Source organism: Mus caroli, unplaced genomic scaffold, assembly GCF_978045245.1.
Source record: "Mus caroli unplaced genomic scaffold, Mus_caroli_1 scaffold_13, whole genome shotgun sequence".
Classification (NCBI taxonomy): Eukaryota; Metazoa; Chordata; class Mammalia; order Rodentia; family Muridae; genus Mus; species Mus caroli.
The window spans coordinates 73,633,248-73,657,396 of NW_028227268.1; the positions used below are offsets into that span (position 1 = coordinate 73,633,248).

General features: G+C 38.8%; 1 protein-coding gene across 1 annotated transcript; it reads right to left on the reverse strand.

Annotated features, from left to right (window-relative positions):
* Nucleotides 1–9,747: 9,747 nt before the first annotated feature.
* On the reverse strand, nucleotides 9,748–10,683 carry LOC110305106 (olfactory receptor 2Y1-like). Its single transcript, XM_021176893.2, has one exon. It carries the CDS (start codon nucleotides 10,681–10,683, stop codon nucleotides 9,748–9,750), a length of 936 nt encoding a protein of 311 aa, XP_021032552.1.
* Between the last annotated feature and the right edge of the window lie 13,466 nt (nucleotides 10,684–24,149).

The window sequence follows — 24,149 nt, forward strand, 5'->3', positions numbered from 1 at the left end:
GGATAGCATTGGAAATGTAAATGAAATAAATACCCAATTAAAAAAATAGCTAGTGTCTTACCTCATGAAGTATAAGAGGTACCTAGTGTTACTTCTGTTCATATAATTTAGTAGATGTTATATAACTTTTGTTGATGGAAACATTTGATTCTATCTTCAAATCTTATGAAAATCCATTTCCATGAGAAACCTTGAGAAGTAACAGGAACAAATTTTAAAATGCCAGATACATAAAAGTTTGTTTTATTTCAAGGTTGAGACTTCTTATGATAGAAGTCAAAATTGGGACCAATGGAGAGAAAGCTCAGAGGCTAAGAGTGTTGTATTGCTCTTGTTATACTAGAGCTTGGTTCCCAACGTATTTGCTGGGTGGGTCAAACTAATAATTTCAGACTCAAGGATATCCTACAACTCTGGCCTCCAGCAGCACCAGTGTCCATACTCTGCCCCACCCCCACAAATACACATAACTGAAAAAAAATGCCATTAAAAATCAAAATAGAACACAGGTAAGTTCATCAGATAAGACTAAAAGAAAGAATTAATGGAAAGTTGACCTCTCAATATGAGAATATTTGCCAAATTAGCATCATCTTATCTTTATAGACAGTCCACCATGCTCCATTTTGATTCCAGGAAGTGTTTGTGTATCATACTTGAAGCCTTTTGTAGGAAAGATGGAAAGTGTGAATTATAAAGATGAAGTAGTAGCCACATATTAGCTGGCAAAGTCTGTAATCAGATTCCTACATATAACCTTTGTCACCATGTCACCTGTTCTGAAGACTTGCTTCTGTAAGTCTTAGATATAAAATAAAATTTTCATATAATCTTGAGATCTTGATTGACATTGTATGCTATTATAAATTCAGAAATGACAAGAGTACATGACACATGCTTTGGACAGTTGTCTATCTCTCTTCCATTCTTTAAAAAAATTATATACATATATATAGAGAGAGATACATATATACACATATAGGTGTATGTGTATATATGTATCCACATATATATGTATCTCTATATATAAAATTTATGTGTATGTAGGGTATGTGCACATAAGTGCAGTTACCCAAGAAACCCAGAGGAGTGTATTGGATCCCCCTAGAGCTGGACCAAAAGGAAATTGTGAGTCCCCTAAACATGGGTGCTGGAAACTGTATTCAAGTCCTCTGATAGAGCATTAAGTTCACTTAGTCACTGAGCTACCTTTCCAGCTCCTGCAATTCTATTCTTTGATGATCATGAAAGGGATACTTAACTTATTTAGCATTTTATACCATGTCAAATGCACTAGTGAGTCTCAGTGGTCACATGGCTTAAAATCCATCTTTCCTAGACTGCCCATATGTCTGTCACTCAGGGAAATAATCATGTTTATGACACATCTCTAATCTCTCATAGAGGCATTCTCTGCTCTTTCATTAATTTTGGTGATATGCTCTGCCTCATTATGTCCACATCTGGAAAATGTGAACACATGTTCCTGGAGGTCTTTTTCATGTGTCAAGAACACTTGTGAAAGCCTATTTACATGTGAAATAAATGATTGGATTCTGGTTTATTATACCTACTCTACATCTCTTATTCTAGTTGGGCTTTGACATGGCCACATTGGCCAAGACATTGGGCAGCACTAAGCTTAACCATGGAAAGCCAACGTATGGAGGTGAAATGCAGATCTATTTGTCAACCTCAGTTGACAGTCCTCCACAGCACAGTGATAATAACATCAGAAGATTTCCAAGCTCAACATTCCTCAATACAGAGGACAATTTGCAAATCTTCACTTTCTTATAACCCAAATTCTTTACCTCTATGAGCCAATGAAATTACGATAAATGCAGACAACTTAGTCCATTTGATGCAGCTTTTCACCTAAGGTGCCACTCTTTAGGAGTTATCCTTTTACAACTTCACACTTAAAGGATTAAAGAACAGCCCAACCAATATTTGGGCAAGCACACCGCTTGAGAAGCAGATTTTTTTTTAGTGACGTTTTCTAGATTAGAAAAAGACATCAAAAGACAACCATGATAACTTGCTCATGCCTAAAAATCTACCACATAGCAAAGATATCCAATTTGCTTTCTTCTTTGCAAAAAGCCAGAACTCAGACAAACTGATGAAGTTTACAAGACTGTGGTTCAGTCAGGAGTAAACTTGAAAATGAAGTTGTCTGAAATGGAGCTTACTGGCAGCTATCTTCTACCTTTGTATCTGTCTTCTCACTCGGAGACAATAAACTGATCTCTCAGTATAGGTTAAAACACTTTTTTACATTAACCAAATAGTTGGCTTAATAGTTTGAAGCATTCTACTCGATCTTAATGTTTGTTTTTCTTTTTTTTCCACGTTTGTTTTTCAAACAATAGAAAATCGCTTTTAAAATTTTCATCACTATTCTTTATTTTCCATCAAAGACAAAATATTTTGACACTTGCATACTTAGTTTTCTGTAATACAAATGTCAGTGATTTCCTGTGTCTTTTTGTGCCCATATGTGTCTACTCATGATCTCTATAAATGGTGAATTCACTGGTGAGAAACCATGTTTACTTCCTCAAACCGCGTAGTACTACTTCATTTACCCACTGGCTTAATGTAGAATTATTAGAATCACATTTAAATAAAAAATATTATTTTACATCTAATCAGAAGTTCCAAAAATTATTCCTTAATCATCTTCAGAGCTAACAGTACATATTGTATAATCTGAATTTAACTTAAATCTTCCCTTTGTGCCTATAGGTATAGATTTCTCATTAATTTTTGAGAAGCTAACTCAATATTAAACCTTATGACCAAAACATCCCTCTACCAATTCCCCATCACCACCTGTATGTTCACCTGCAGACTGACACTCTTTGATCTGGACCTTATTTCATTCACATGAGAAACCATACAGCAGCCCATTCTATACCACAGGGTTTCACAGCAACCTTCAAGACTCTTGAACACTCAGCATATCACAACTTCTACAGCAATGATTCTCACCTTTCCTAGTATTGAGACTCTTTAATCCAGTTCCTCATGTGGTGAGACCCAACCATAAAATTATTTTTGTTGCTACTTTATAACTGAAATTTTGCTACATTTATGAACCATAATACAAATATCTGTGTTTCCAATGGCCTAAGATGACCCCTGTGAAAGGGGCATTTGTCTCCAAAGGGGTCGCGACCCACAGGTTGAGAACAAGTGTTTTAGCATCATACCAGGTAACAAAGGTTTGAATCCAGGTACAGTATTAGACATTACAAGACTAAGTTAATAAATTGGTTTAACTTGTATGAATTACGCATAACACTGTTTCATTTAGAGGACATTTCTTCCCTGTCTATTCTTACAAATCTTCCTTAATGTATTGTCATATGGTCACACCCCTATTCTTACCTCCTGGTTCTGCTATGTACAAGTTACATTGCATATTAGAGCTTTGGATTTTTCAGATTTAGGTTTTAGAAAAGATTTTAAAGTTATTTTAAATTGATATTTCTTCTTCACATTAGAAAAATACTTATTCCTTTAACTGTGTGCACTTGGAGATAAATGCATGCAAGCGGGAATATTTTGGCATGCTGTGTCTAGTGAAGGTGATAGAGAAGGAAAGATTATCAGAAGTAAATCATAACTTCAATATCCTCAAGCCAGTCAACTATCAGATTGGAGGCCAGCCTTGCTTGCGTAATGGGATATTTATATCTTGAGTTTTATTTGTGAAGTTAGAGTAACTCACCTGGTCAGTACTTACCTAAATTACTAGGAAAGGAAACCACCCTGTTATCAGCCTGAATTCTATTGACTTCAATGGAGAAGTGAGACCCACTTGGGGCCGTTTACATATCGGGATGTGCAAGCTGTATATGTCCCTCCGTGGTCCTGAATTCTTTCCTGAAGTAGAGGGCTTATTCTGGAGATCATCATTTCACACAGTTCTGCACAGGAAAAGAAGTTGCTGAATCCCATGGCATCCTCTAGTGCACTCCAAGCTCCCTTTGGTTGGTTAACTGAGAATTGGAAGGATCTGGTGTATAACCAAATCACCCCCACGAGACTATTTTTAGTGCATCACAAATGCCCTGGGCACATTGCCAAGGCTCTATGGTAGCAGCAAAGAAAAATTGTTTGCAAAGTGTGGCCTTGGAGACACGTGGGCCCCATTGTGGCAATTATACTCAACTAATGGGCTCTCTATGATCCACCTTGTAGTTCTTAATTCCCTCTGTTCTCCAAACATAGATGTATTCAGCATCCTCAGCACACCTCCTCCTATTCACTTGACTGAGTTTCCCGATGCTTCCCTATTTCAACAACAGTCCTATCAGTCCTTGACCCATCAGAATACATTCCAAGACTCACTTAGGAACAAGCATAGACTAACTTAAATCTCTGGACTCTTCAAGTAGTGCTTGTGTATTCTATTTATATGAATCATCAATTCAGCTAAAATTGATTTCCATGATAAAAACTTTTATGATTTACATTTCTGTTGTGTTTGATTTATGAATATTAATTTTATCCACAACAAAGCTAAGAAAGAAATTTTGTCAATGCATTCTAAAATTACATATTATACATTTAACGCTATTGTACATAGTATAGGAAATACTTTTAACTTTTTATTGGTCCTTTATGAAATTCACACCATGCCCGCTATCCCACTCATATCTTCTCCTCTCATACCTACCCTTCATCCTTGCAACCTCCTCATAACAAAGGGAAAAAATTCATTGTGGAAACTGTAGTATGTCACAGTGTGTCCTACAGTATACCTTTTGTTCATACTTCTTTGCTTGCAAATGTTCATTGCAATGACTCCATGGTCTAGTAGGCTTCTGCTACTCTATAAATACTGGAGCCTCACGGGGTCTCCTCTCAGATGTTTTTGCCGTGTGTCCTGGAGATCCTGTTGCTTTGGATCTTTAGGACCAGACCCTTCATGCACTCTAGCAGTTCATCAGTGGGATAGATGTTGGGGTGGATCAATTCAAATCCCTAGATCTAAGACTGAGAGGTATCTGAGTTTGCCAATAAAAAACATTTACAGATAAGGTAGTTTGACAACATGACCATTTACCAATGTCATGTATGATGAAAAATTAAAATCTACAGTTCAGTGGATTTTAGTCTGTTCACTGAGTTGAGTATCTATTACTTCAGGCTTTCTTTTGTGAATTTATGAAAATATTTTGAACTGGCAGATACACAAGAGATGAAAATGTGTGTTTTAAAAGTTTGGTTTTGTTATGTACTAGGAAAATTTGAATCAAAACCACAATGAGATACCATCTCACTCTAGCTTTAATGGCCATTACCAAAACAAGCAAACCATCAATTACTGACGAGGACACAGAGAAATAGGAAATCTGACAGTTGGTAGGAATGTGATTTTGTTCAGACGTTATATAGAATGGTGTGCATGTTCTTCTAAAGACTGGAGTTATAACTGATTTATCGTGCAATCGAGGTGTCCCATTTCTGGTGTATATCCAAAGGAACTGAATCAGCATTCCATCGATATACATGCTTACTGTGTTTGTTGTGACAATATTCACACTAGTCATAATGCAGAATCACTCTGTATGCCAATCAGTGAATGAATGAATAAGAAAATATTCCACATATGTATAGTTTAATGTTACTCAGCAATAAAGAAGAATGAAATTCCATCATTTGAGCAAATTTGATGAATTAGAGGGTATTATGTTAGGTAAACCAGACATAGAAAGGCAATCACCTCATATGTAGATGATAAAAACATTAGCCTGAAAGAAAGTTAGTGATTACTAGAGTTGGCTAAGAATGGAGAGGAGTGTTGATAGAGGTAGGATTTTATAAGTTTATTTATATTCATCTATCATAATGAACCAAGTTAACATGTAAAATTAATATTAGCCAAACAAAAATTGAAAAAATAACATTTGCAGTGATTGGGAAGAAATAAACATTAATAAAAGTAGGCATATCTATTGGTGTGTAAGGGTGCATAGAAAACAGATGAAATGTTAACAAAATATTTAGAAGCTATTATGAGACCTTAGACAATATTTAAAAATATACTCTAAATTTCTTGAATGTAAAACAAAGAAATAAATAATAAATTGCTTGTATGTATCTACTTGCCTCATCTTAAAAACACTTTAAGGAGTAAGACTGTATCTTAGCATTATTGAATCTAGCATAGCATTATAAAAATTAAATGCTCAGAACCACCAAAAAAATATACCCCTATGTGCTTGCCTATGAGATGGTATGAAATCATCTCAGTGTCATGCTAATTTGCATTTCATTGATTATATGGAGATGGGAACACCTTTTTCATGGTTTATTTTCTGTTTCATTTTCTTCTTTTATTACGTACTCACATTTTCCCCCATCATAATAAGATTTTTGTACTTTTCTGGAAAAGTTAGGACATTGGTTGTGCACATGTATTGGGATTAAAGGCATGTGCCGCCACTGCAGGTAATGTGTGAAGTGGAAATTTTTGGTTTCTTTGGAGACTCAGTTGTGTCATGTGATGTTTTTCTGGAATCTGTCTTATCATAGGATGCTTTTGCTGAAGCAGAAATGTGGAGAGATGTTTTGTTGAGAACAGACGTGGTGTTTTTCTGGAAGCTGCCTGGAAAAGGGGCATATGATGTTTTGCTGGAGCAGATGCTTGACAGAACACATGATATTTGGAAAAGGTATAAATATAACCCAACAGACAGTAGATGATGCTGTATAGTGATCATAGTTGGGCTTTGCTGATGATGACAATGACGGCAAGGACACTGTGACTATGACTTGTATTGTATTGGTTCGCCTTACCATTCTTTGCTAGTCATCATTTGTTGTGACTTCATAGAGAGAAACGCCATCAAAGAACTTCTGGTGCTATTCTGGCAGCTTCTTGTTGCTTCCATGGACTCAGGCCCATTGGAAGAGCCTCTCAAACTGCTGTTGTTGATTCATTAATCAATTTTGCCAGTGGATCGAGCTGCCACTGCTGTTTTATGTGAACTGAACTACTGATATTCTGACATGGCATATTAGATTTGCTCAAAAGAACTATTTCTAAACATCCTCATTTGCTGTATTAACCTTTTCTTTCTACTACCTCTGATGGACGGAGGTCTGGAGGGGTCAAAGCACTTAAGAACTCTTATTAAAAGTAGGTTTTACAAAATATAAGCCTACAACTGTGCACATTGTAAGTCCTCATTTGCAGCTTGTTTTAGTTTTTTTACTTTATTTATGATAAGATAGATGGATGATAGGTAGATAGGTGATGGATGATAGATGATAGATAGATAGATAGATAGATAGATAGATAGATAGATAGATAGCATTTACTCATGCATCTAATCCTAATCCATTTTTCATGTTTTAAGGCTTCACAAAGACAACTACAACAACCAACTATATCTCTGTGAGAAAGGAAAGATAGTTCATAGGTCTCAGGGTTCTGTTGCATGAGAAGAACAACATCTTCTCCCTACATGAAAATTTAACTGTGGTTTATAACATTTGTCTCCTTCAAAATAGTGAGTAGAGGGATTTTGAATGTTCACCATACAAAAAAATGATACATTTTGAGGTTATAAATTTTCCAGTTACCCAGATCTAATTATTACAGATGTGTCTATTGTGATATTGCCATGGGCTTCATAAATATTAAAATAGTTGAGACTGAGCTGTGCCAAAAAAATACTGTCTAGGAAGAATCTTGATTATTTCAAACTTAAATCATTAGAGACAACAAAACTTCAGTAAGGGGCATTTAGATTGCCTTTTCCTAAAACAAACAAACAAACAAACAAACAAACAAACAAACAAACAAGATTCCTTGTGGAGATTGACAACACTCCCCTAACATGGTGAAAAAGACTCAACCACAAGATAGTAGGAGATAAAACTTTAATGCACCCAAATAAATAAATGATTTAAAATAATGATTATCTTACACAAGACTTGAGCCCCCCAGCCCAAGTATACCTCTTAGAGACATCCCTACACTCTTTGAGAAATGCACTCACTTTACCATTTATTTATATGTTATTTACTCTTTGTTTCAAAACATATAAAAGCAGTTTGCTTTAGTGATTTTCTTAGGATTTGTACTGTTCTATGAAGATCTCAATGTATATAAAATTTTATTAAAATGTCTCTGGGCTTTCTCTTGTTAGTCAACATTTTTATTAATCTGTGCACTATACTCAGTCAAATAGCTACAAATATTAGGGACTCTACTCTTCTTATGCATTCTTATTTTATATTTTTATTTTTTTGTTTTGTTTTTTTGTTTTGTTTTGGTTTTTTGAGACAGGGTTTCTCTGTGTAGCCTTGGCTGTCCTGGAACTCACTTTGTAGACCAGGCTGGCCTCGAACTCAGAAATCCGCCTGCCTCTGCCTCCCGAGTGCTGGGATTAAAGGCGTGTGCCACCACGCCCGGCTTATATTTTTAATTGAAAAATATAAACTACCTCCAAGATGAAGCTATATAAAATATTTTCCTATATAATCTTTTTTTTTTAAAGATTTTATTTATTATATGTAAGTACACTGTAGCTGTCTTCAGACACTCCAGAAGAGGGCGCCAGATCTCGTTGTGGATGGTTGTGAGCCACCATGTGGTTGCTGGGATTTGAACTCTGGACCTTCGGAAGAGCAGTCGGATGCTCTTACCCACTGAGCCATCTCACCAGCCCTCCTATATAATCTTAAAGCTTTAAAATCTGCCTTTTCGTATTCTTTGAATCAATATAGTGCTTGAGAATGAAACTTAAAAGTTTAGTTAGAAGGACATAGACACTTTGACAGAAAACCATCCTCTAAACATATGGAAAGGGCCATTGAGAGGGCTGGAGCTCCACACAGGGCCAGGAGAGCACTGATTGCTGTAAACTGTTTTCTGATCTCCACATGTATGCTCTAATGCACTTATACACACGTGGTCACATAAATAGGTAGATAGGTAGGTAGATAGATAAGTAGATAGATAGATAGATAGATAGATAGATAGATAGATAGATAGATAGATAGATAGATAGATTGATTGATAGATGTAAGCAAACTGTCTAATACATGGGGGAAATGACCATGATAGAATGTCAAGAACCCATTGTCTCTTTGAATTTCCCGGATCTGCCTATTTTAGAAACCTGGTTTTGTTTTCTTTCTTCTTTCATATACCTTTCCTTCATGGATCATTCCATTTATGCTCATGTCTTCTCTAGTCTCTTTCCTCTTACATGAAATCCTTTTCATGGCACTGAGCCTCCTGGCATGGTTTCCAAGTAATGTGAGCAACTGGAAGGTCAGTGGGGTAACTACTATCAGGAAATGTAGAAACAGAACATAAGGTGTTCAGGAATATTGAATTGAATTCATGCCCTATGCCTTTGAGCAAGGGTCTTCTACATGACATTACACTGGAAATCAATGACTTTAGATTGTATGATGTCATATATAATTAAGGCTTCCTCCACTTGTGAAATTCCTAGGGCCTTTATCTACTTTACTTCCAGTTTAAATGCAAGTCTTCCCTAATAGTCTTTTGGAACATAGCTAAATAGATCAGCCTCTCCTCTCTTGTACAAGGACCTTATATACTAACCTAGAAATCACTGCAAGAGACTCCTCCCATTTCCAAATTCCCAGAGGAATGGTTCTGGGACCCTGAGGGCTGTCACTAGTGTCCCTCAAAGGTGGGTTTCAGATTATGAGTGATATCACAGACAATGGTCTTACTTCCTCCTCTTACACTAAGTCTGTGCCTTTCCCAAGTACTTTCCACAGAGCCCCCTTCACATCCTTGTTCCTCAGAGTATATATTAAAGGGTTGAGAATGGGGGTGAGTATAGTATAAAAAACAGCAACAAACTTTCCCTCATTCTCTGAATATCTGTGGATGGGTTGGAGGTATGTATATATGCCTGAGCCGTAAAACAGAGAAACCACAATGAGGTGGGACCCACAAGTCCCAAAGGCCTTTCTGCGTCCAGCCATTGACTTGATTCTCAGAATTGCCCTGGCAATGTGTCCATAGGAGCCTAGAATCAGTGCAGCAGGAAAGATCAAGATTATTGTTCGGGCCACAAACATCTTGACCTCCGTTCCATTAGTGTCTTCACAAGCCAATTTCAGGAATATGGGCATCTCACAGAAGAAGTGATTCAGCCGATGGCTACAGAGGGGCATGGCCATAACAAGTCCTGTCTGAATCACAGAGTTCACAAGGCCAGAAACCCAGGAGGAGATGGCCAGTCCCTGACACAGCTGAGGGTGCATAATGGTTGTGTAGTGCAGTGGACGGCACACAGCAGCATAACGGTCAAAGGCCATGACCCCCAGGAGCAGACACTCTGTGGAGACCAAGGCAAGGAAAATGAGGAGCTGAGCCACACAGCCTCCATAGCTGATGGTCCTATCCAACCCACAGAGGTTAATGAGAAGCTGTGGTACGGTGCTTGTGGTGTAGCACAGGTCCAGGAAAGAAAGATGGGAGAGGAAAAAGTACATGGGTGTGTGCAATCTGACATCCAGCCTTGAGAGAGCAATGATGGTGGTGTTGCCAAGGAGAGTTAGCAGATAAAAGACTAGAATAAAGACAAAGAGGAAAACTTCCAGTTGAGGGAAATCAGAGAAGCCTACTAATATGAAGCCTTTCCCTAAACTGGCATTGAAAGTTCCCATCGCCTTTCACTTGAACAAAAAGTGGACATTCATGCAGAGCCTCTGATGAGCAGTGCATGTGAAAACATTATCCTCGTGGTTCCCTAAACATTCCAGAATCATTCATCACATTCTCCATTTTACTACCCAGTTCCACTTTTGCAGTACTTTCTCTCTTTTCCTCTTTAGAGAGGAGATCACTCAATAGGAGTGAATGGATTTTTTTTGAACTATGCTCCTGCTTCTTATATGTTCTCTGATTTTGTTCTTACCACTCAAGCCCTTGAGAGGATTCTTCTGATAGCAATGCTAGGCCTCCTTGTCTAAAGGTAATGTGACTACCGCCTCCCTCATAGCATGAGGCTAGTATTCAAATGCACCAACATGGAGGCTGCCTTCAGGATCCAGTGGGGACCTTTTGGCATGGCTGACTAATGGAGCATTTGTGGAGCTATGGCCCCCAAACAAAATAAAGAGGCAAAACAGAATGTAAAATGTAGCACTAGTGTTTCACTCTCTGTTGTTTGAATTGTTCCTCTTCTCTTTCTAGAAGGTGGAGTATTTCTGCAGATGCGGACTGAAGACTAACAAGGCTGACATCATGAGTCCCTCCTCTGAGCAGTCATCTGTTTCCATCCATCACTCCAGGTGCTGTCAGTGTGCCAACCCATTGGCAGCATCTGTTGCAAAGGATTGAGAAAAGTTCAGAATCAGTTTAGTGGTGACTGGGTTGCAACAAATTTTCTTTTTGCAAGTCACTATTTCCCAAATATATTTCACTTACAAAGTGTAGCTGGGAAATCCATCCCTGTCCTTCCCAGGAGGTCTTATTTTTTTTTCCTCTCTAGAAAAAACTCTTTGTAATGGCTCTGCTCTAGCATTTGTCATTCACAAGAAGTCGTTTGTCTGTCTGTGTCTCTCCCTGAGCTATGAGATCCTGGATGAGAGAAAACATAGTGAGTTTTCAAATAGTAATGTTCTTCTTTATGGTGTATAAGAGGCTGCCACATTGATAGTATTTTCATTCATGGCTTGCAGTAGATGTCAAAGTGAAAATTTGGGCTCTTCATTTCAACCTCTTACAAACCCATGTCCTCTACTCAGAATATTAGGCTACAAATGCATTTTAGTAAGTTGCAGCCTTGGGAAATACATAAAAGTAGCTTTCAGTGTTGATATTTCTGTGCTAAGAAAAACATCAAATAAGTGATAAGAAAGTTAATCAGAAACCAAGACAAGAAATTGAAAGCCAACTGAATTCTCACCTGTGCTCACTGGGAACAATTTTGGGATGCTGGTATGTTCCCTCTGTCTTAAACCTGCTGTAGAGGAGGGTCATCGATGCCTCAATGCTGAGCAGTGCTCCCAGGAAGGTACTCAGGTTCCATGCCTGAAAAGTGAGCAACAAAGACAAAATGTTATTGTACAGGTGGCATACCCAGCATGGCTAGGACGTCTTGGATGGCCACCTTAGGCACACATGGCATACCCAACATGGCTAGGACGTCTTGAATGGCCACCTTAGGCACACATGGCATACCCAGCATGGCTAGGATGTCTTGGATGGCCACCTTAGGCTCACACATACACCAAGCTCTGCAGTTAGACTCTGAGCTTTGCTTTCCCTACTTACCTGTCACTTGTTCCAAGGGACTTGGTTCACTTAATAAAAAAAAAAAAAAAAAAAAAAAAAAAAAAAAAAAAAAAAAACCTTGTTCACAAGATTTTGGTGGATATTAATTTCAAGTACATCCTAAATGACAAAAACATATTGCATATGGTTTCAACATTCTCTGTCTATACCACTGTTCTGCAAGTACTGTCCAACTGGGTCTGCTGAATTTATTCCGTGCTGCATTTCCATGCTCCAGTGCTGTTCCTAAGGCAGGAAAGGCTCCCAAAAAATATTGTTAAACCAATTAATAGATCCATTATATAGCTTGGCTCCAAGTCTGGTATACACAAGTGCCCCAGAAATGTTTATTTTCTGAGTCAGAAAATAAGAATACATCTGTCCTACATATAATTTAGTCATACAAGAATTCTTAGCCATCCATGATCTATACTTTCATTGCTGGTTATAACAACATTCAGACATGCTGATGACTTTTCAAATGAATAAAACCTCAAGCACGTTAAAATTCTGAAACCACAACTCAAAAGGATCTGAATATAATGAAATGTGAATACATAAGCAACTGTGGTCAGTTTGACAATGTTGTCAATTGTCAATATTGACACTATTGTCAGTAAGATGGTATCGAAGAGGAAAAATCAAATTTAGTTTTACCACTGCATCAGACAAACATGCATAGAGGGTATCATGCTGAAATCTTGATATGTACTTACTTACTTAGTATGTAGAAAAGATGACTTCTGAGGTAAGATGGAGGCTTGTAAACTTTCTATATGACTGTGAGAACACAGAAGAACTGGCTTGATTCCAAAGAGTGATGGAGGAAAAGCACCAGGAATCATGTAGAGCAAAGGGGAGCTAAGAAGTAGAGAATCAGAAAAGACACAGAGTGAGAAGTACAGAACATGGTTCCATCCCCAACTAGCAGCCAGGGGTAGTAGAGAAGGCCAAAGCCACAAGTTGTAGGGAATCCAGGTGAAAACACACCCTTGGCTTCAGCCAGGGGGTAATCCCATAATCCCCACAAGCTGTAAATGCACTGGGGGAGTGCGTGTGATGGTAACTATTCTTGGGAGGCCAGAGAACACCGAAAAGCAAATATGTTTGAGTAATCCCCCTATCTAAGAGAGTTTTAACCAAGCACCATCTTGAGAAGGTGCCTGTGTGAGATTAAGCTGCTTTGTGAGCTGAAAAACCAGTAACAGTTGGAAGTCAGAGACCCACCGGTGTTTAGATGGAAGAAACACCAACAGGGAATAGTGGAGAGAGAAAGTGAGGAAGTATGGGCTTTTCTATATATACTCTTGCTCTGAATATTTATTAAAAGCATCAAGCAATTTAGCTGGGCAGATAGCTATTCTAATCCAACAGTGCTGGCCTGGCCTTCTTCCCAGCTACTCGTTGAACTACATGCCATTTTAGTCTCTCTTTGACTTCACCTTCTTCATTTGTGTCCGATTCTCTCTCTCTCTCTCTCTCTCTCTCTCTCTCTCTCTCTCTCTCTCTCTCTCTCTCTCTCTCTCTCTCTCTCTCTCTCGATCTGAATGGAAGTTCCATCTTTTCCTCCCCTGCCCAACTATTGGCTGTTCAGCTCTTTATTTGACCAATCAGATGGTGATGGAGAACAATGTTTTTATAAAACATTGAGTCAGGAGATGCTTCATAGTAATGATAATACCAAAGTCTGGCCATCAACTAGATCTCTGGAAATCAGCATTTGAATACACAGTACACAAAATCATTACTCCAGCCAGGAAGGGAGAGTTGGACACGGAAACGTCAAGAACATCGACCAGCCAGTTTGGGTTCTGCAGACACAGTGGTCAGTGCCTGTAAGGAGCATACCTCACCATGTGGGCAATGACTGTAGAGTCTGTTAGCAGTGACCTGCTCAGTTTCTGGAGTGCCCTATGTGGTTTGCAACAAGACTGAGAGCTCTGAGCACAGATCCAGGAGTTTAGTTCTGCAGCCTCCTCCCTCTCACTGCATGATTCCCTGCTGGGGCAGACCTGAAAGGACCTGGCAGGCAAAGTGCCACGTCTCCTCTGCTTCCCTCCCTCCAGTGCATAGTTCAGTGCTATTTATGTTTCCCCTACACTCCAATGCCCCCAGGAGTCTTAACTTCAGTAGTAGCCACTTCTGGGTACACAACCTGAGATATGGGAGCTGTCCAGTTCACAAGTCACAAAACTAGGTGTGACCAACATCAGATGGTTTCACACAAAGAAGGAAAGCTCCCATAAACATGGCCATGGCAGACAACTGATTTTTATGGGCTCATGCTCAGCACCAGCATAGCCTCTTCCTGACTCTTCTGACTTGAGACTCTACCAAGTTAACTGGTCAAAGCTGAAGTCAAGTTTTCTGTTTCAGAAAATAATAATAATAATAAAAAAACAAAAACAAACCATCATATTCCAGTGCTTGTGCTGGCAACTCTCAGCCAGGCAATGGCCAACCTGTTATTATCTTGTGGAGACTCTCTAGCTGGAGCTCCCGAAACGTCTCCACCTGATTTGTCAAGTTCCCTCTGGCGGGTTGCTACCACGCCAACCCTGTACTTCAAATTCCCCACAGCCTTTGTGGTGCACATCTGGCAAACCCACGTTTTGCCTCTGTACCTTTATTTCTTGAACCCAGACAAGTTGACACGTGAAGACACAACACAAACTTAGTTCCAAACAACAGTAACTCAATTGCTGGGGGCAAAAACTAAAGTTTTAACTTGTAAACCTTATTAAATCTAAATCCTCCAGTGGTGAATCTTGATGGATCTGCCACTGAAACTGGGAGACACTCATAATTACATCTTGTCCTCACTCTATTCCCATCCAAAAGGACCTAACTCTCTTCTGCTTCCTCTCTTGCTCCATCCAACCCAGAAGTCCTGCCTACTCAACCAGTGATTGGCTCCTTTATTCATTAGGGGATTGGTTCATAAGAAGTCACCTGAGCATGACTCACTTCTTGTCCACAACCCCTCCTAGGAGAGCAGAGTTAGCATCAACATACAAACAGCACCAGGCCTATCCACAACAGTTCTCAACTTAAAGGATCCAGAAAGAAGCTGTTCAAATACTTATCATTTTTATAACTTCTCTGTACATAACCTCAAACCACAAACTCAGTGAAACCCCTGCCTAATTTCCTCATTCACAGTATTTCTTCACTCTAATCACCCATCTCTTGCTTCCAGTTCTTCAAGTGTGTACTTCTGTCTTTTACTCCACTGACTATCACCTACATCATTTTCTTGCTAATGCACGCAATCTACTATTCTGTGGTTTCCCTGACAAAAATCACATCAGCAAATTGATTTATTTAAGTGTGCAGTCTTAGTGCCCAATATAATGATTGTTCTCAGTATGACCCTGAGATTGGAGTCACTCACTTGCTCAAGTGCACTAACAGATCCTTAGAGACACAGAACCATGCAGTACTTTCTGCCTTGTTCAAAACTCTTGATGTGGAAGTAGTCCTTCCTCCTAGGGGACTGACCTTTTTCTCCCTTGTGATCTGGTGTTTGAAGAGAGAGTTTCAGTCTTTTGTAGCACCAAAGGTCATGTTTTCCTCTGTTACTATTCTAACATATTGGCTCTTATTTGCCTAAGGGGGTCCTTGGTCCCCCAGTTTAACGCTTTAAGTGAGCCATTTCTTTTAAGGATGTGTGCTGCTTCATAAATCCCATGATTCTGCTGATAACAGGACAATCTACATAGCAAAACATATATACCCGCCAAAGGATTGCATTAATGCTGTGCCAACACCGACTATAGTGGCTCTGTGTTCAGCACAGCTTACCTTCTTCTCCTTGCACTGTCCTTGAGCCTATAATTTATACACCACTGGGTGTAGTTATAGGACCTTCCTTGTCTCTCGAGAGTTTTCTTCCATTCCCTTCACAAAGCACTTGCTGAAGTCTGTCTCATCACATCCATAGCTGGAAATTTGAAAAGGAAACTCCCCTGGGAGCTCTTTAAGAACAGTTGAAAGTTCTCTATGTGAGACTAAGGATGGGCCTCAAGGAGGCATGCACATTATTCTTAGATTTACATGTAGGCTCTGATCCCAGACACCCTGGATAAGGAATGGGGCAGCACAGAGATTTCTGTGGGAACTTGGTACACATATGTGTGAGGTGTGGGAAAGTCCCATGAGAGTACACACATGTGAACATAGACCTTCTTAGGAAAATGATCAGGACTTGCAAGTACTAGTGGGACCCACATTCCACAAGAGAGGTTAACTCTTTGGTAATAATGTCTGTCTCCTTTCATAATGCCCCCAAACTTTCTTCTCTGTAAGAAAATGAAGTGATGTTGGGTGGGTGCAATTGGTTCTTAATGACCCACATGGAATATTAAGGGTTATGCATATGTTTGGCAGGAGAGCTGCTTTAACAGCTTAAAAAAATAGACTGCTTCAGTATAGTATCTAAATGAATCCTGACTGAAAAATGGATGCTTGTGATTGAGTTTCAGGTTGCAAAAAGGCTTCAAGATAAGCTCAACCCCTTGCATCCCCACTTGACAATATTTCACATGGAAAATACGTCCAACTTGGTTTTTTCTCAACAGGCTAAAACTCATCACAACCGATGAGATTTAGGAAGACAGATTGTGGTTTAGTATGGTGGAAAAGTGAAATAAAAATGAAGCAGTTTGAAGGCAGACTGCCTGGACAGGAAGTAATATCCCTCTGCCTAAACATTAGCCTGCTCTTTGGGAGCATGCAAGGTAAAATTCAGGGTTGATGTAAAAAACATTGACTTAACTAGCATGTTTAGAAACATCCACTTGGCCATTTTCCATATCTATTCTCCCAATGTAAGTTAACTTTGAAGGCTTATCTTCTACTATGGTCCTCCTTGGCAAACATAAAGCATTTTGATATGTGTCTGTTTGTGATTGTCTGTGCTCAGCTCTGTGTTTGCTTCTGAGTTGTGAATGCATCTGCATGAGCTGGCTTTGTAATGCATCTTTTTTTAAAATCAGAAATCATGTTTAAATGTGTACAACATTTTCTAGAATGGATTTACCTCTGCTGCACACTCTTCCTTTAAGTCTCCCTTGATTTATCAACAGCACCTGCAACCACGCCCCCATTCTTCGTCTCCTAGTGTGGATGTCTACAGTTTACTTTGCATATTAGTGCCTTGGCTATTCAGGAGTTGAGCTTCAGAAAGGACTTAAGATTATTCTAAACCAACATTCCCACTTTATTAAAGGGATATTTTTTCTTCTAATTTTATGCAGTTATAGAAAAAAAGATGCACATGAGGATGTTTTTAATGTGCCATGTATCCTTAGATAGTAGACGGATGTGTGGATGGTAGAAGGAATATCATTAGTAAAACCTTTTGCAAATCTTGACTTCTCTATGCTTCAATGAGATAATTAGCAGGAGTGGAACCTAATGCCAATTTCATCACAGAATATTGATTTTCTAGTTTTTAACTTTGAAGACAGAGTAGCCTATTTAGTCAGCACTTACCCACAGCAGAGGTAACTACTGCATTATCACCCTTGATTCTATTGGCTTCAAAGTCAATAGGAGACAAAATTAGGTCTGTCTATAACTAGAGATGTTCAAGGAAGACAAGCCTTTCTTAGTCTTAAATTTTTTGTGGGCAGAGACTGTGGATAAGGGCCTTGAGAAATCATGATCACATACCTTCTATCCCAGCAGAGACGTTGCAATGAGTCATAACTTAGAAGGTAGCAATATTCCCCCTGTGCACCCTAACACTTGCCCTATCCAACTGAGAACAGGAAGGAGCTGGTCCATTGTCAATCCACCTCATGAACCTAAGATTCAGTGCATCATACATTCCCTGGGGATATTGTCCCACATCCACAACAGCAGCATACAACCATTGTTTACAAAGTGTGGCTCTAGGGACATCTGGGCCCTGTAGTAGCAATTATAACCCACTGAGAGATTCCACAGGAAAAAAAAAAGTGTTTATCAAGTGCGGCCTTGGAGATCTCTGAGCCCCAGTATGGCAATTATAATAAATCAAGAGGCACCTATGTAAGAATTATTTCCTAAGTGTGGCTGTGGAGACCTGTGATTTCCAATGTAGTGATTATAACCAATTGACTGTGTCCCCAAGATCTGTCTTACAGACCTTATTTTCCCCAGTTCCCCACACTCTGACCAAATCAAGTTTCTGGAGCCAGAATCTTTCCTAGAATTCAGTTCCACAATTGTGCCTATCATCTGCTTGGAGTTCTCACACTCCCTCTACTCCAACCCCAATCTTGACAATAGCTCTTCACCAGTCAGTCCCACCTTCAACACACACTGAAAGTATTTCCTTTTCTAGAACTTTCACATCATGCTCATGTTCTTATCTGTGTTTATCATTGATCCAATTATCTAATTTCCTTCATGAAAAGCTTGATGTATATTTGGATCACATATAATGTTTAATATTTTAGTGTTCATTTTATCTCATTTTAATTAATATAAAAATATATTTTGTCAGTGTATTCCAGAGGTGTTTATTGAACAGTTAAGCTGTTTTACATAGTGTGGGAATAAAACTGACAATGTTAATCTCTAACCACTGAGGAAATTAGATCTCTCACTACAAACTAAGTACTGACTCAGAAGCTTTCTTGACCTCAGTTTCCTTGTCAGTAAAATAATATTAGTGAGACCTATAAAGTCCCACTGTTTGAGTGTTAGTGGTAATGCATTTGAAGTGTGTGATAGGAGACCAACAACACCATCTTTTCTGTGGAAAATACTGTCTCTGACTCCAAGGATGCTCACAATCTAAGGAGAGACAGGCATCATCCTGAGATCGTTGGATTAAAAGTAACAAGTGCAGTAACTCTTCCTTTCATCCAGAGGGCCATAAAACCATAAAGGGAAGGATTCAAAATACTTGAAATATTATTACTTTACTTAATCCTATTTATTGTACATTCAACATAAATGGCACAAAATACCATGTACAGTTGTGAGAGTGTTTTTAAGAGTGAGAAAGGACTTTTTTTTTTTTTTTTTTTACTGATTTATGAAAGAAAAGTATCATATGATACACCAGACCCTGTCCCATAACAACTCCATCTTAGCACGGGCCTCAAGTGCAGTGGAATTGAACAAAGCAGACTGCTGGCAATTTTTACTCCCTGATCCTTGACTGTGGATGCAATGTAACCAACCAACTTCTGCTCTCGCCACCATGATAGATTATTTTATATTATATTAATTATTATATTATATTCAGTGGGACCAACCACCTCCCACTCCTGCCACCATGAGGGATTATATTATATTAATTCTATTATGTTATATTCAATGTGATCAACCAACCCCTGCTCCTGCCACCATGATAGATTTTTATCATATTAATTATGTTACATTATATTACATTATATTATATTTAGTGTGACCAACCACCTCCCATTACCACTACCATGATGGATTATACCCTCAAAATGTGACCCAAATAAAAACTTCCTCCTTTAAATTGAATTTGTTGGGGTATTTTTATCACAGCACTAGGAGAAATAAGTAATATACCTTGCCTTCAATTTCTTATATTTTCATGTACGCTTCTGTGTTTTTATTGCTCATTATATTTTATCCTGCATCTCACCTAAGTAGCTACAGTTGCCCTTTCATCCTCTGAGTCTACTACTATACAATGCCTTCTCTGATATCTTTCATACCTCTAACCTATTCTTGGCTGAACATTCACACTTACTCTCTCCCTTTCTTTCCTCATTTTATTATCTCATTATTGATACTTAAAACTCAATAAAAGCACATTTCCTGAAAACATTACTCTCTGCTATTTTTTCTGAAAGTGTTCAGGAACACAAATGAAATACATGCTGTTTTCCAATGCAAGCTAACAGGGAATTGATTATTATCAAATCGTTGTGTTTGTTACTGCAGTCAGCTTCCCACTAAGTGGCAGTGGGGAGCATAAAGTCAAGTGAATATAACTGTACAGTACATATGAAAAGCAAAACAAACAAAAACAGTGTGAGGGGTGGAAGCAGAATAAGCAGGAAGAGAATTCATCCTAACAGATAACCAGACACAACAAAAAAATACAAAAGATATACGAGGAAAAGGCATTACAACACACCCGGGAGCTCACAAATCTTCAGTAGCAGAAACCAAAGACAACGAGGTAACTGAAATGTCAGTGAAACATTTCAGAATCTTACTTTAAAAGAGAAACCATGATTCCATAAGGCATTCAAATAAGACTATGAATGAAGTAGGAAAAGCCATTTAAGACATAAAAAAGACAGAGAAGTGGATTCAATGGTCAGAGAGTTCTCTCTCTCTCTTTTTAAAAATTTTAATATTTTTACTACGTATTTTCCTCAATTACATTTCCAGTGCTATCCCAAAAGTCCCCCATACCCTCCCCCCCACCTCCCTACCCACCCATTCCCATTTTTTTGGCCCTGGCGTTCCCCTGTACTGGGGCATATAAAGTTTGTGTGTCCAATGGGCCTCTCTTTCCAGTGATGGCCGACTAGGCCATCTTTTGATACATATGCAGCTAGAGTCAAGAGCTCCGGGGTACTGGTTAGTTCATAATGTTGTCAGAGAGTTCTCTTATCTCTAAGAAATGGAACTTAATGGCAACAACGTGCTGAGTCACAGGGTGGCAATCAACATACTGATTAAATGCAACCAAACAGCAAGCTCACATAGCTGAACTTATATATAATAACATAGACTTAAAATAAAACCACTTGTAAGCATAAAGATGAACATTGGTATTAATAAAGAGAACAATTCATCTAGAGGATATAACAGTTGAAAATATCTATACACTGACTGTCAGAGTGGCCAGATTTATAAATCAAATGCTAAAGGACTGACAGAGCAGATTGGACCAGATAAGGTAAAAGTGGAAGACTTCCAAGCCCCACCCTCCCCTTTAGATAGGTCTTCTAACTGAAAACCAACAAAGAAGCTTCAGAACTAAACTATGACTTGAATCAATTGGATTATTATATCTACAGAACACTCTGTCCAATAGCTGCAGAACTCACATTTTTCTCAGTGCTCAAAGAATAGCCTCTAAAATAGATCCCAATAGAAGTTAGAGAGATGGCTCAGTAGATAAGAGCACTGTCTGCTCTTCCAAAGAATCCAGTCAATTCTCAGTGTCCATATGCCATCCTTCAACCTCTGTACCCCATAGTACCTGATGCGCTCTTCTGGCCTTCATGGGTACCTAACCCCAACCCTAACCCTAACCTTTACCCTGTTAGATACATGGTACACAGTCACACAGGCAAGCAAAACACCCATACAAACAAACAAACAAACAAACAAACAAACAAGCAAATGAAATAAAGATAGATGCCATTAGAGACCACAAAGTAAGCCTGAACAAATACAAAAGAATTAAGTTCCTTATATTTTATTGGATTACAGTAGAATAAAATTAGAAAACACAATAGAAACTATGGAACTAGGGATTGGACAATACATAACTGTAGAAAAAGTCAGGAAGAAAAATTTAAAATTCTTAGAATAAAATAAAAAAATACAACTTACTAGAACATCTGGGATACAGCTAAGAATGTGTTGTCTTATAGAAGAATGTTTATAGCAATAAATGCTTACATTGAAAAATCAGAGATATCTCAGACAAGTAACCCACTGATGATTGTTCTAGATAAACAGAAGCTAAGCTACATTCAGTCGACAGCAGAAATAATAAATAGAGAAGAAATGAGTAAACTAGAGACTCAAAGAATGACACATTGTGATGGTTTGTATATGCTTGGGTCAGGGAGTGGCACTATTAGGAGGTGTGGTCTTGTTGGAGTAGGTGTGTCACTGTGGGCATGGGCTTTAAGACCTTTTTCCTAGATGTCTGAAAGCCAGTATTCTTCTAGCAGCGATGTAGAAGTCTTAGCTCCTCCTGCACCATGCCTGCCTGGATGTTGCCATGTTCCTGCCCTAATAATAATGGACTGAATCTCTGAACCTGTAAGCCAGCCCCAATTAAATGTTGTCTTTTATAAGACTTGCTTTGGTCATGGTGTCTGTTCACAGCAGTAAAACCCTAGCCAACACACACATAGAATCAATCAAAAATTGTTTCTGTGGATGGGGAGTGGATGGAGATGGGAAGATGGGGAAGGAGCTGGGAGGTGAGGAGAGAGAGGAAACTTCAGTCTGAATGTAAAATAAATAAAAATTGGTTATTGTTTCTGTAGTTGGGCATACTGGGCATGCCTTTAATCCCATCAATTGTCAGACAGAGGCAGGGGGATCTTTGTGAGTTCAGGGCCAGCCTGGTCTACACAATTCCAGAACAGCTGGAGTTACATAGTGAGACACTGTCTTGAAGAAAACAAACAAAAATGTTTCTTTGAAATGATAAACTGCCACAGACTATCCCTTTTTTGGATCTCCCATCTGCGTGGAACAGGTTTCTGGTTGCAGGTGGACCAGGAGTCTGCGAATGACAAACAGAAGCGACACACGAGATTGTGTAGAATCTGAATGTAATTTATCAAATCGAGCATCACACGTTTTATACAGAAGAAAATAGGGAAGTTGGGTGACACACTGGCAAGGTACAAAGAGGTTACTGGATTCTTACACAAAACAGAGGAATGCAAACACGGAAGGCCTGGCAGGAACCAACTGGGATAAAATTCAGTGTTAACAACTGGGATCAAAAACAGCTCCACCTAAGGTCCACTTAATCTTAGAAGCCAGGGTCAAGGACTTCGTGCCCTTGCCATAGTTTCTATTATAGTCTACTGTATAGTCCACCTTCCCCCTAGGCCATTATAAATACTTGTGTATGGGTGTAACTCAGCTATCTATAGTTCTAAGTATCTACTCTGGTTCCTTCTTAGATCACAAACTTCCTTCTTCTGAGATAATAGTAAATTCCTGTTTAGGGCAGTGACTTAGCTATCCATGCCCAAAGTCGGATCAAGGAATGCCTAGAATCTAACTTAGCTATATGTCAAAAAAAAAATCAATCCTTAGGAGCACTTATAATAAAGCAATATTAAGGGAAAGCACACAGATCCATTTACCAACTAAAGCAAGGACATTGGAGCATTCTTTATACAGGATGCCACGACTCCAGGAGACTAAGTTTCTGTGAACTTTTTGCTTCGGGACAGCACCCAGGTTTTCAGGGCCTGTCGTGCTTGTCACTACTGAGTGGATGTAGCAATAAACAAGATGGACAACTCCAAATTCAAACTAACCAAAGAAATAGAGAAGAAATACAAAGTAATGAAATTAGAGAGAAAAGGGAAAATGACCTCAGACTCCAAGGAAGTCCAGAGGGAATACTTTCAAAAGTTATATTGGCCAAAGCTTGAAAATCTGAAGAAATGAATAAATTTCTAATATATACGACCTGCCAAATTAAGCCACAAAGATATAAGTAACTCAAGTGTGTTCCCAACAAGCAATTATGTTGAAACAGTAATTAAGTCTCCCTACCAGGAGAAGCTCAGAGGAGTCCTGACATGTGTCAATGTTCCTTCCTCTTTCAGTTTAAGACAGGGTCCCCCACTCGACTTGAAGCTCACCAATTGGCTAGACTGTCTGGCTCCAGAGATCTGTCTCTCTGCTCTCAGGACCAGGGTCACAGATGCATACCATAGTCCCTGGCTTTGTGGTTTCTGGGGTTCTGAACTCAGGTCCTCATGATTGTACAGCAGATACTTCACTAGCTGAACCATCTCCAGGCCCTATAAATGTTTCAAGAAATAGTTAACATTAATACTTCTTATATTGGTCCACAAAATAAAAATAGAAAGAACATTACCAAACTCATTCTACAATGCCATAATTCCCTTATACAAAAACTGGATAACGATGT